General features: G+C 40.4%; 1 protein-coding gene across 1 annotated transcript in view; it reads right to left on the bottom strand.

The window, feature by feature from the left end:
- Positions 1-14721, bottom strand: part of MEGF10 (multiple EGF like domains 10) — a 293827-nt gene that overhangs the window by 35623 nt on the left and 243483 nt on the right. The window contains exons 14-16 of the mRNA XM_078675602.1: positions 13796-13942; positions 4695-4829; positions 4082-4210 (exon numbers count right to left, since the gene is read on the bottom strand). Of these exons, the coding sequence (XP_078531728.1) occupies positions 4082-4210; positions 4695-4829; positions 13796-13942 (411 nt within the window). The remainder of the gene's footprint in view (positions 1-4081; positions 4211-4694; positions 4830-13795; positions 13943-14721) is intronic.

Here is a 14721-nt window from a genome sequence, read left to right as displayed (position 1 = left end):
GTTTTAGTGAGGCCTCTTGGACTAGGGCAGTCTATTGACCTTTAACCCGAGACTTCATTCCCCGACACTTAGTCGTGAAGTTTGTTTCCAGACGATGTAAGACACAATACACGCATTTCCGGAGTGCACAGAAGATGTGGTCATATTATATCTTCAACAAAGTAGTTACGTTTATTTAGCACTCAGTGTCTACACATCTGAAAGACTTTACAGAGTGCATGCTGAATATGCAGTGTGGTAAGAAAGGCTCTAGGATAAGGAACAATATTGAGGAACAATATGGCGTCCTCTTCCTATAGCACGTGTTTCTATTTATGTCTGCACAGTGTTAGGAAGAGTGATGCCGACCATTGAAGAAGTCAAAGGGGCAGTCAATGAGGAATGTAGGGTCATAAACAGGAAAAGGGTCAGGGCATCTGCCCAAAGGTCATCTATGAACACAGAAGGGAGTTGTTGGGCTCCTCTTCCAGAGAACTGTGTGCCTTTGCATAAAATGAAACAACTTCCTCTTCTGTGGTCATAAGTGTGGCCTCTGAAGCGTCCATTCATGGTCGTGGATTCCACGTGCTCACCAGAGCTTCTGTCAGTCTGCTTACGATCCCCACTCTCCAAGAATCTGAGACTGATGCTTCGCAAGTATCCAGAGTAGATACTTCAAAAATAGCAGAAACTGACAAACATGATGAAATTGGACACTGACAGTTTCTAGCTTCATGCAAGCTACACATCCCTCTCCACCTTCAAGTTTCAACATCTTTTTCACACATTATATTTATGTAACTTGCAGACAAGGACAGCAACGCTAAAACAAAAAGCCCAAGGCTGTCAGATAACCGCTGCTTGCACTATTTTCGGATTAAAATAAAATAATAATTATATTACTGCTTGTCTGGTCACTTTTTGCTATGAAAAAGGAAGCTGAAGAGGGATGTGTCTGGGTCTGAATGTGGCCACTCTGATACGATCTGCGTGTCATCCCTTGAATCTTTACTATGGAAGTGTAGTCATGATGGCGCTATGCAGTCTCTATGCGTGAAGGCCGCGAGTGAGGTGGGCCTTGCTTTAAAGAGGCTGGGTCAGTTAGCAACAATGGCAAGTGGACAAAGGTAGGACTAGCCAGCTAGGAACCATTCTTCCCACCTATAAAGGGCCAGAGTGAAGGAATGACCAGAAAAAGTAATTACGCAGAGACAAAGCAGTGATTGGCAACTGTACTGTATACTGTGAAATATCTAGGGGCAGACTTATTAATATTTCATGCAATGCCACACAGCAAGACAACTTGCTGCACTGGCACACTTTAGGCTGACAAGCGCTAATGCACGCACTCTTGCGCCATGGTGCAAGTGTGCCTGCAGTGCCAGAAGGATTGTTTGTGGACAGGAAGCGACACCTTCCTGCACAAAACCAACCCTTTGAGGATTTTTCCTCTTTCTATGTCTGCTGCAAAAGCAGTCAGGCTTCATTTGTGGGCAATGTGTAAAATATTTTTGCAATGCTTCAAACAGTAAAACAGTAAACACACCACACAAAAACATCCCAAACCAGGTTAGGAAAATAGAGCTTAATTTAATAAATAAAACAAGACCAGAACGACAAAAATCCAATCAGTAAAACCAGAGTTATGAATTTAACAATATAAACTGCAATATAGTGCCTAAAAGCATAAAATGCCAACCGGTGCTAGATGGTCGCACTGGATGGGTCATAGTCAAAAGTTTAGACTGACCGCTATGGAGTGCAGGTCGGATACAGTCCCTGGTTTGTCCCGCTGAAGTTTTATCTTCTCAAGTTTTGTGCCAAGCGTCCTGTTTGCTTTGGAGAGGGTAGCGAAGACCAAGGAGAGCGTTGCGGGCGGCAGTTGGTGTTGTGTGAAGTGAATGCTGGGCATTGCGGATGGGCAAGCTGGAGCTTCTTGTTGGCATTTCCTCGCTGGCTGTCGATGCTGCTGTACAGTGAGACGGGCTAGCGGTGGCTCACGCTGATTTTCAGTGCATGCAGCGCAGTTCCAGTGCCAATTGGCCAGTTCGCACTTACGAAAAGCCCAAAAGCTTGATTTCAAGAGCTCAAGAGCCACACCATGGGTCCAGGACTTGTGAGGCATGACTTGGGGGTCAGAAACTCGCTAAAGGCGGGTACAGGAGCTGTTGGGGGGCCTGTTATGTTTCTGATGCTCAGGCCAGTAGGCCATTGGACTAGCCTTTTGAGTCACTTGGGGGGGTCCTGGGTTCAAGCTGGATTGGGAGTCCAGTTCTTCCTCCCAGGCACAGAGGCAGCAGGCATAAGGTCAGCACAGCAGGGCAGTAGCTCCTTCAGAGTAGCAGTCCAGCGGAGTGGCAGTCCTTTCAACAGTACAGCAGTCCTTCTTTCTGGCAGAGTAGCCACAGGTTCAGAAGTGTACTGAAGTGGTGGTGTCTCTGATACTTCTTTAATTCACAGTTATGCCTTAGCAGTGGGGAGAAGCTTCTAGTGGCATGCCTTTGAAGTGCACTTATGCCCTGCCTTCCTGGCCCTAGCTCCAAACTTACTACAGTACTACTCCGCACTTTGTGTGGAGACAATACACAGCCTATTCAGGTGCAAGTGAGGCTGGACCTAGCTCCTCCCTCTCATCCTGCCGGTGATGGCCCATCAAGTCCCACCTAAGCTTCCATTATGTGTGGCTGTCTAGGAGGAATACACAAAGCACAACTGCCAACTACACCCAGTCACATGCCTAAGGCAAGAAAATGGCAACTTTAGAACAGTGGAATTTTCAGAATGGTTATTTAAAACCCAACTACACCATAAGATAGGGTTTTAAATATGGATACTAGAGACACCAAACATGATTTATTTATCTCTTCCAATTTGGAATTTACACTGGTAAAATGTATTAAGGTAACTCCAATGTTATCATATGGGAGAGATAGGTGTTGCAGTAGTAAAAAAAATATCAAATTTAAGAGTATTCTCTACCAGGACATGTAAAACTTAAAAGTTCATGTCCAACTTTTTAAAGAATTATACGGCAACAAATAGAGTAAGGAAAGCGGGGAAAGTCCGTCTCCCGGAAAAATGCTGAATATACAACAATGTGGGCGAACCCAATAAGGGATCCAAAGTAGAGAAAATGACACACTGTAATTCACAGGAATGTTGAGAAACCCTGTGGTTTTTTAAAAGAACCCTCCGCCACTAACCTAGTTGGTGGCATGTTTCACCATAGGGTTCCCAGCAGGGCTGCTGAGTGCAACCTAACTCTGCTACGACGCCTGGACTACAGTGAAGCGGGTTTTTTTAGTGACAGTGTGAGAAGGAAAGGTGCAAATTAAAAGTACCTCCAGAGTATCCAATCATTAATTTTTATTTCTGAGTCTCTAGGGCACGTTTAAAAATAGTCGGGGTACGTATGAAGATACAATTGATCTTCTTTATCCCAATAGCTGGTCTACTTTGGATCCTTTATTGGGTTTGTCCAAGTTGTTGTATATTCAACTTTTTATATATATACAGCAACCTGCCCTTTGGGGGTGACTTGTATGTATTAAAAAGGTAGGTTTGGGCCTGGCAAAAGGTTTATTTTATCAGGTCCACATGGCAGGTTAAGACTGCATACACAGGCTCTGCAATGGAAGGCCTAAGACATGTTTAAACGGCTACTTAAGTGGGTGGCACAACCTGTGCTGCAGTACTACTAGTAGCATTCCATTTACAGGCCCTGGGCACATGTCGTGCCACTTTACTAGGGACTTATAAGTTAATTAAATATGCCAATTGGGTATAAGACAATTCTATTATGCTTTAAGGAGAGAGCACAAGCACTTTCGAACTGGTTAGCAGTGGTAATATGCATGGAGTCCTAAGGCCAACAAAAACAGCTCAAAGGTGAAGGGTGAAGGCAACACGTTTTAGGAAGGCCCTGCAGAAAGGGCTAGGTCCTACAGGATGCAAAAAAGAACTTGTGCATTTCAAAGATTCATGGGTGTAGGTACAGTAAGTATAGGATTGTTCTTGCCCAGCTCGTCACCAAAGATGTAGTAGTCTTTAAATATCTTGAAAATGGATTAAAGTCAAGAGGAATGCGTGAGTAGGTACTTACCCTGTGAGCAGTCACTGCCAATCCAGCCAGGGTAGCACTGGCATGACCCATCAATGGGATTACAGGTTCCATTGTTGGTGCAAGTACACATTCCAGCACAATTCTTCCCATATCTGCTGCTTGGACACACTGCAGAGAAACATTGTTAATGACAGTTTGTGCCAATTACAACCTTGGTGTTTCTTTGATATTACTTTCCCTAGGGGGATTTGTCTTTTAATGCTTCAAGAGAGTTGGTTGGCATACCTCTGTGAACATATTGTTACTACACAATTGCGTCCTTTCCCATAATTTAAAATATTACAGCATGATTTTCAGTTCTCTGGTCCATGAAACCATGCATTACCATTAAATAAATTGCAGGTAGATTATATTATTTAACATATGGACGCCCAATTAACTAATTTTTTGGGGAAAAGGAGTAAACTCTTCAAAACCTTAACACGTATCACAATTATAGAACAAAGGGTGGAAAAACATTTACTAATTTAAATCCCATGGGTCAGTAGAAATTATAAATTGACAATTCTGAATGCGTAGTGAAATGATTACTGGTTCCTTCCCGGAAATTGTCATGAGGACTGCGCATACGGATACAATACATGGCACATACCTTCATTGCAAAGGGCTCCTGTGAAACCAGGCAAGCAGTCGCACTGTCCCGTCACGTGATGGCAGGGTCCGTTGCTGTGCACACACTGTGGGCAAGGCTGGCTGCAGCGGTGACCATAAAAGCCAGGGGAACAGACTGCCAAAAGAAAGAGCTATGAGCCAATGTCCACAGTCTACAGCCCTGAGAATAAATAACTCGAAAAGAAACTATCTTGAACTAGCAGCATAAATTGGCTCAAGGTAAGCTCCATTTTAAGAATGAGAAGTTCTTCGAAACTTCTGTGACAGTTGCTTGAATACCACACTTGATGGTAATAAAAACAGGTAGCATTATTATATCCCTCCCAAAATCCTAAACCACGTGGTACGTTTGCCTTTACTAAAATGATGTGTTCCTGCCTGTTCCTTGACTTATCCTCGGATCCATTGACAGGTTCAAACACTGCATTTGCACCATGAAACCCACCTGAGCCAACCCACTTGCACCATGTTTAGTCGGGAGCTCCACATGTGCCGGCCTGCATAATTTGTGTTGAAGTTACTTATCTACAGGGTTTGATAGAGCACTCAAAATGGAGAACAACGAACTCCTGGTCAACGTAAGATTGTGAAGAATTTCCTGAGCACATAAAGCTCTTAGAAAAAATATTCAAAATGCTTAGAGGATTACTTTTCTTTTTTTTTAAGTAACTGGCTATAAATGTCTGCCAATGTCCGAAGGTAGACCTTAGATGCGTTGAGTCCGAGTTTTCCTCCGCAACAAAAGAGTGAGGTGGTCATTGGCCTATTTGATAGTTGTAGAACAGGTTGGTTTTGTGAGTTGCTCGCTGTTTTTTGCCTTTTTAGTGCACATGATAAGTCAGGGGTGAGTGACGTGCGGACCATAAACAGTGCTTCATTTGTGAATGCCATAGAACTAGATCTCCTATGGTAAAGACGTCTCCAACATTTACATCTATAGATCTGCCTCTGCAACCAGGAACTGATATTGATTTAATTTCCATTTTTATGATGTCAGCAGTGCAAATTTCCCAACATTTGTGCCTGAAGCCCATCACTAAAAGTATCGCCATATATAAAATGAAGATGGTAGTTAACAATCGCCTGCTACCTACTTCTTTGCCTCTCTGCTAAGCCTGGCCACAATGTATTTCTTGGAATGATAATGGTTTGTCATAAGTGTTCACCAGAGCACAGCAGTTTACACTGAGACTGAAAGCATTTTCACTGAGGACATCAACAGCTAGCAGGTGACAATCACTGATTATCTTTGCATACCGGGGCTACATAGGAATGGAAGTGAACACCTCTTCGTTTTGAAATAACAAAAACAATAACAAAAAAAAAAACAACAAAAAAAATATATATATCTATATATATATATATACATACATACACATATATACACATACACACATATATATTTATGTAATGGTGGTCGGTGCAGGGTACACAGTAAAATAAAATATAGCACCAGCAAATCGGTTCCGCATCGTCTTTTTCCTGAGTCAAGGGACGCGTGTGTGAGACGAGGAACTTGGAATTTATGTATATGAATATATATATGTATATTCTCCAAAGAGCTATCAATGATAGCATAAGTCAGCACTCAAACAAAGGATATATTTCCCAAATTTTCCTTTTATTTTTCAAAAAGGCAGCATTCCTCGCATAGTACCAACGCGTTTCGCAACGTACTGTTGCTTGATCACGGTTGACAAATGTTATGATACAATAAGCGTCATCCCTGAAATTTTTCTATGAAATGTACAGAAATGTATTACTTGATTGATTATGTTAACACATCCATAGAGAAATAAGAGACTGTATTGACCCCAATGTCAGAACTACAAACACTCGTTTTTTTAATGTAAAAACTACAACTCCCAAGCTACTTCCTGTTGCTGGACAGGAAGTGAGATCATACTGATGGGTCTCAGGCCGTTTTTTTGAAAAATATAAGAAAGAACAGCAACATTGTATCCTTACCGTGATCAAGCAACAGTACGTTGCGAAACGCGTTGGTACTATGCGAGGAATGCTGCCTTTTTGAACAATAAAAGGAAAATTTGGGAAATATATCCTTTGTTTGAGTGCTGACTTATGCTATCATTGATAGCTCTTTGGAGAATAGACGAAAGCGGGGCTCTGCTTTGAAGTCAGCACCGGTGACAAGAGCGCCATTGGACTACGAGTTTGGAGCCTGATCTGTGGATTTTAGGAGGTGGTCCTGGTGAACGCCAAACCAGTCAAAATTTACCGGCCGAAAAACGAGACGCCTGAAAGAGGGAAGTACACGGAGCCCGGCGGACCGACATCGAAGGGTGGAGGTAAGCACGGTAACTGTGGGTTAGTACCTCTGACAGAGATCTTAATAAGGGCTGTGGAAGATAAAATATGGTTTTGGCTGCATTGTGAATTTGGAACCGTCTGAAGCACTGAATAATAATAATACCGCATGGAATTGTGTAACATACACAGAAGCGGAGTAAGAATTATGCCACAGTAACTTCTAAGCACGGTTTTGCTCACACAAAGGAATTCCCATTACTCCTATAGAAATAAAATCAGGAGGAGTTTGATTAATTGAAATTGGAAAGAATAAAAGGAGAGGAACACGTGAGATTTGTTCTTCTCTAAGCAGCGGAAAGCACAGTAATTTGTGTGATACAAAAAACCTTTTTTGTAATACATAATGGATAAACGTGACGCCGAGAGAACTGAACTATTGGATTCATGTTTCTTTGAACAAAGAAAGACGGAAACGGACAAAAATAAAAACAAAGATAAAAATAAGGATGATAAAATGGATACTAAAAGCAAGCTCAAGATGTGGGAGAGACTAAGTAAGAAAGAAATTAATAAATGGTGGGAACTAATCACATTAAAAAAATACATTGAAGTAAAGAGGGTCCAGAGAGGACTACGGATCTCACTAATGCCAAGCCAACAAGACGTGTCGGATGAATTGCTAAATGAATGGGGCGAATTTATACTGGAATCATCCTTGGGATTAATTAAAATTCTTGTGAAACATTTGGAAATAACATTGGTAAAAATAAAGGAGGAATTGGCAGAATTAGAAAAAGAACTAGCGTCTATGGATTTGAGCCCAGAACACACTAAATTCAAAGAGGAGTTGGAAAAATATGTAAGTAAACATGAGGAAGTGGTAAGAAATCGTAAACAAGCTAAATTTCAAAGGGATGAGGAGGATTATAATAACGGGTGCATCTTTACATATGCCAGAAAATTTGATATTTTCAAAAAACAAAGTAAAGTGTTCAATAAACAGAGTTCTTCGAGTGCTACATCACTGACATCTACGGGTACAAGTGAAGAGGGAGTGCAAAATGTGGACCCCGCTAGTAAGGATTTTTTAGGGGATATGAGACTGGTATTAGAACAAAGGACATGGGAGTTCAATCAAAATCAAAATATCAGAGGAAGAGGTCGAGGACGCAGATGGGTACCCAGGTCAGGAACCTCACAAAAAAAACAACCAGAAGGGGACAAAGGAAAAAATGGATCAGAAACTGTAGGTACGGAAACAAGATCGATGCGTCAGAAGAGGGGCAAATAAATTACGCAATGCATGATGAATTAGTGGTTGTGAATTTGTCCGACAGAGAGATCAACGAATATGAAACCTCACTATTGAAAAAAGGAATAACATTCTGCCCTACTGAATCAATGGACATAGCACAGACAAGAATTGATATATACAAGTATATCAGGAAAATAAAACTCGTAAAGATTTTTGAAGAAAATGAAAGAATGGCATCTTATGCAAAAAATAAAAATCGAAACAGAGTGGATGAATCTCGTACAGAACAAAGCCTAACCTCAGCAGACTTACCAGCACTGACTCTACTAACTAATTTAGATACGGACAATGAAGGGGAAAACATCTCAGAATCTCAGATAATACACCAAAAAGGCGCAGGCCTAAGTGGAATGAAAGCACCCTCCAAATTCTATCCACAATTACCCCAAGGTAACAAGATCGACCTATTCCAGGAGGCCATTGTGAAAGATATTTACAAAATCAAGGGACAGAAATTTAAAGACAATCTATCCAAAGAGGAAAGAAACGCCTTGAATCATTTAAGAGAAGACAAAACTATAACTATAAAATGCGCCGACAAAGGCGGAAACATTGTGGTCCTCAACACAATCGACTACGTAGCAGAGGCACATTCACAATTGGAAAACAAAAAATACTACAGAAAATTAGAGGTGAATCCAACGACAATATTTAAAGAGAAATTGGACCAAAAACTTCAATTGTGGAACAAACTAGATTTAATCGACACAGATGAAATGAAATTTTTGTGCACAGATCATCCCAAAATGGCGACGATCTATTTTTTGCCAAAAGTGCACAAAAACCCACTAAGACCACCAGGGAGACCCATAGTGTCATCAAAGGGGTCGCTAATGGAACCAATCGCTAATTATATTGATTTCTTCCTCATGCCGTTTGTTACCAGCTTGAGCTCTTATCTACGTGACACCACAGATCTCTTACAGCATTTAGAGGACTTACCGTGGCAATCCAACTATCTATTGGTAACAATGGACGTAGTGTCGCTGTACACTAATATTGATAACGACATGGGACTAAAGGCCTGTGCCTTCTTCTTGAAAGAACGAAACATTCATTTCCAACAACATAACCAAATGCTAATCGACATGGTGGAAATGTGCCTAACCCAAAATGTGTTCCTATTCGGAGAGGAAATCTACCAACAAGTCCATGGCTGCGCTATGGGTTTTTCATTCAGCCCAGCGTACGCATGCCTCACAATGGGGTGGTGGGAACAACAGATTGCCTGGCACACTGACAATGATATCCACGTGGAGAAAATAGCCAAATGGGTCAGATTTATAGATGACCTCCTAATAATTTGGGAAGGAACAGCCGTGGAATTTGAGAACTACTTTCGGATCCTAAATTCGTCAACTTCCAACATTCATTTTACATACCATATAAGCAAGGATAGAGCAATTTTCCTTGACACAGAAATTTACATCAAAGACAATACAGTGGAAACGACACTCCACAGAAAAGATACGGCAACCAATTCGATCTTACATTTTGACAGCTTTCATAAATCTTCGGTCAAAGAAAATATACCGTATGGTGAATTTTTGAGAGCAAGAAGGATATGCTCAGAAAAGAATGAATGGGAATCAAAAAGTAAAAACATGGCTCAAAGATTCAAAACCAGAGGATACCACATGCCTATTATCAACAAGGGATGGCAAAGAGCAAATCAGAAAGAAAGAAAAGATGCTCTGAGAACAAAAAAATCAACAACAAATGCAACCGATAACCCACCAAGTGAAAGAAAAGTGAGACTAATATTGGACTACACAAGAGAATCAAAACAAATTGTGAACTCCCTCAGAAAAAATTGGAAACTTTTGCAATTAGATCCAACAATGGGAAAAATAATGGGCAATCACCCTTTGGTTACATTTCGTCGAGCAAAAAACCTGAGAGACAAACTGATACAAAGTCATTTCCAGGACAGAACAAAAAAGAAGAAGGGAATCCAATGGATGAATACGAAAGGATTCATCAAATGCCAACGATGTAAGGTCTGTCAAATTGCTACTAACGAAAAAGAAGTAATGTTACCAAATAAAAAATTGTGGAAGATCAACCAATTGATAGACTGTACAACCACACACGTGGTATATGTAATCGAATGCCCGTGTGCACTAAAATATATTGGAAGCACGAAGAAACAATTCAAACTACGAATCCTTGAGCACATCAGAGCGACAGCAAACAAAGACAAAAACAATGCTGTTGCAAAACATATGGAACTGATGAACAACAGCGACTGGAAACTCCTAAAAACTTATGCACTGGAATGTGTATTGCCACACGAAAGGGGCGGAGACCAAGAAAAACAATTCCGATGCAGGGAATCAAGACAAATTCTAAACTTCCGAACGATGAGCTCTTGGGGTTTAAATTTGAGTGAGGAACTTTACGTACATTTATAATCAATTGGACTTACTACTGTTTTGAGATATGTGGACTAACAGCTGAATTTCTTTATAGGTTCTATATATGTCTTTCTTTGGAAGGAGAGACAGAATGCAATAGAGGTGTTGAGAAACTGTATATAAAGGAGTGGGAATAATGAGAAACATTGGGGGATAACACAGTACCCTATGAACAGTATGGAATAATAATGATATGAGAAGGGTTACTTTACAGGAATGTAGATGGATGTATGTTGGGGTGCTTAAATAACCTTAACGGGAATTAAATAACTAAAACGCAGAGTTGAGGGGGTGTTAAGGTGAGGACCATCAGCCCACTAGAGGGCCTCAATAGATGTACAAGTATGACAGAGATACTCACTAGAGAGATTTTGAATGAGAATAGATGGTAAAATAATTGTGCCCACCAGAGGGCGGACACCCGACACCCACTTTAATGGAGAAAAAAAAGAAAAAAAAAATTTTTGACAAATGTTATGATACAATAAGCGTCATCCCTGAAATTTTTCTATGAAATGTACAGAAATGTATTACTTGATTGATTATGTTAACACATCCATAGAGAAATAAGAGACTGTATTGACCCCAATGTCAGAACTACAAACACTCGTTTTTTTAATGTAAAAACTACAACTCCCAAGCTACTTCCTGTTGCTGGACAGGAAGTGAGATCATACTGATGGGTCTCAGGCCGTTTTTTTGAAAAATATAAGAAAGAACAGCAACATTGTATCCTTACCGTGATCAAGCAACAGTACGTTGCGTAACGCGTTGGTACTATGCGAGGAATGCTGCCTTTTTGAACAATAAAAGGAAAATTTGGGAAATATATCCTTTGTTTGAGTGCTGACTTATGCTATCATTGATAGCTCTTTGGAGAATAGACGAAAGCGGGGCTCTGCTTTGAAGTCAGCACCGGTGACAAGAGCGCCATTGGACTACGAGTTTGGAGCCTGATCTGTGGATATATATGTATATATACACATATTTTTCAAAATGTTGTTTACTGATTTTGCAGATAACGAACAGCATGTATATATGACAACATTTTTAAACCATTCACAAGCTATTCTTCTGCTAGGAAAGGAAATGTTATAAAAATTGTTTAAATGGATGGTGCTTTGGTTAATGCAGCTTTCTTTAATTGTATGCGTGTGTTCTGTGCTGGTTGTAGGGTACTCCAGCCTCTACCAGTCATTCTAGGTGACAAGCCACTGACAGCAAGAAAATGTCTCTTAAAACCTGGTAAATGTGCTTGACTATGGTGTGTGACGGTACATGGTGATAGACTACGCACGCTTGAAAACGTGTCTACGCAGACCTCATGATCCAAGAAGTAATTCCAGTGCCTAGCTATTTTGTGTGGTACAACATGTTCTAAAACGAAATGCTGGGCAAGCCATCAATTTCTATTTTTTTTTCAAATGGATCAAAGGGTCCCATAACATGGAGTGAAGCATAGATGGGTTAACTCACACGATTTACAGCTATGCAGTTCAGAGGGTGTAATGACAGCTTGATAGGAAGGTGAGGTGATGGGCCTCCATGAAAGACTCTAGAGGCGCAGTTTGTTTCATGAGTCATTTCATTGCATGAGGCTGCCACTTACCTACCACCTAGCAGCCACATATCTCGTTCCAACGTTCAGTGAGAATGTATTTCTTAATTGAGTCCCTCCTTCAAACTCTGCAACAGGGCTTCGAACAGAGCTATTGGGGGTACTAGTAGCTAAAGGAAAAGGGGCAACCTCTGTAAAGATTCATTTGCGAGGCCTCACCCTCAACTACATAATGTGCCTGTGCAGTAAGCATTATTGCATGATTCCTTTAGGTTTAACTTGCTGGGCATTTCTGAGGACTGTTTGTGTTCTCTGTGGCAGCCAAGACTTTGGAAGCTTATAAGCATTACAAGGAAATGTCCCCTTGGAAAAGTAAAAGATATTCTTTCTGAACTCTCTGAGTGGTTGGTAATGATACCTTGCGTTGACCAAGCCAACGAGTACAATGACGTATAGTACATTAGCTCTCAAGACCCAACGGGTGTCTTCTCCCGACATAAACTGCTAGCATTTCTTGGATTCTATACTGAATCATGGCCCAAAAATGTGTATTTTCATTTAAGGTCATGTCTCTTCAAGATTCACTATTCACGTCAGAAGATGAGACCAGAAAGAGCCTGAAAACTGATATACTATACTATCCTTACACTAGCCCAGCCGGATTCCTAGGACGTTCATACGCATAAATCATACGTACACATGTAAAAAAGTGAGAAAGTCTCATAGAAAGTTCTGATCAATGCATGAGTGTTTTTCTGGATGGAGATGTAAGCTGTGAGTATCGAGGCCCATCATGTATCTGCATGTGTGACACCAATAAAGGATGAAGTGTGCATACACAAAGGAGGAGTCCGTGCAATAAATTATAAAGTCACAAACCTAAATATTTTTAGTCATTTACCAACATTTGCAATGAGTTCACCACATTTCAATCTACTTTAAAACGTATGCCTGGACGAGCCAAATGTACTTGATGCTACAAGCATGGGATGGACTTTGGACAACTCCATTTCCGATTGTGTTAGCGGATGTGGAAGTTTCAAGTGGAAATTTCTTTTCATTGGAAACAAAAATGCAAAGACAAAATTGAAATTTCACATCTACCGAATCCCCATTCCTGTCAACATTTCACAATGAAGAGCATCCGTAGGCTTAAGTTACACAGACGTACGTCATGAACATTGTGAAAAGTAATTTCTCTAACGTACTCATGTGGCTTTTGTATATCAGAAAAAAAGTATATATTTTCAGATATTTACACATTTTATGTGATTTGGACCCTTTTTGTTGCTCTATTTTAAAAAATCACTATCTACAAATGTTTGAATTTTCTTGAAATTACTAAGGGAAAATCAGCATTTTAGCTAAATTCTTAAAAAACATAAATGTTCTAATTTTCCAGTGCAATCTAGGTAATAGTTACTTCTATTTCACCTAACTGTTTCCCTCGACTTCCAGAGAAATGCAAACTCTACAGAAAGATACAAAGGACGATATCCAGTAATGAATGATTCACATACTTCTCTGGCATGTGTTGCCCCTATACCCGGGTGCGCACTCGCAGATGCCTTCGTCAGGGGAGCAGGATGCACCATTGTTGCAATTACAGGACAACGAACAGTTGGGCCCCCAGTGCCCTTCTGGACACACGCTGTCACAGTGTATACCTGTGGAGAAGAGAGAAAAAGGTATATCAGCTGGGGTCGATGGAATGACTGGCCCTGCAATTTGCGAATCATGGTGTGAAAATTAGGAGCCCCTTGTGGAATGATCATTTTTTTTTCTTTTTAACTTGATAGCAGATTCGAAATCGGGGCTCCTTTAAGCATATTGCACATTATGTATACACTTGACAACAGGGTATGACCAAAACAGTAGACTTTTTCAGGTATAAATATTAAAAAAATAGTCTGCAAGGTGAGATCACCTCTAACTTTCATGATTTCAAAGAAAATGTAATAATTTACCCTAGATGTTGATCACATCACAGGAAATTAAATCACCTGATATCTGATTATGTTGATGTCATTGGATGACAACGAGGGAGCAGTATCGGCACCGAATACCTCTTCCTAACACAATGCGGTCATCACAAATTCTCCACAGATGTGCTTATCACTGTTCCTCACAAATGTTTCCAGCCTCAATTTCCAACAACTGTGCACACACATCAAGGACCCGATTCAAAAAAGTAATCTGAGACTTTTTGACTTTCAGTATTCACAAAGGGCATTTAGGAGTAGTAAAGTTAGGATTTTGTCTCAGTTAAACCTAAGTTTTGGTCTTAAGTTAAACTTAAGATCAAAACTTAAACTTAAGACCAAAGCTTTGTCTCAGTTAAACCTACGTTTTGGTCTTAAATGAAACTTAACACCAAATCTTAAACTTAAGACCAAAACTTTGTCTCAGTTAAACTTATTAAGACCAAAACTTTATCTCAGTTAAA

The sequence above is a fragment of the Lissotriton helveticus genome, chromosome 2_1, assembly GCF_964261635.1.
Source record: "Lissotriton helveticus chromosome 2_1, aLisHel1.1, whole genome shotgun sequence".
In the NCBI taxonomy this organism is placed as follows: domain Eukaryota; kingdom Metazoa; phylum Chordata; class Amphibia; order Caudata; family Salamandridae; genus Lissotriton; species Lissotriton helveticus.
This window is presented reverse-complemented; position numbering and strand designations above follow the sequence as displayed.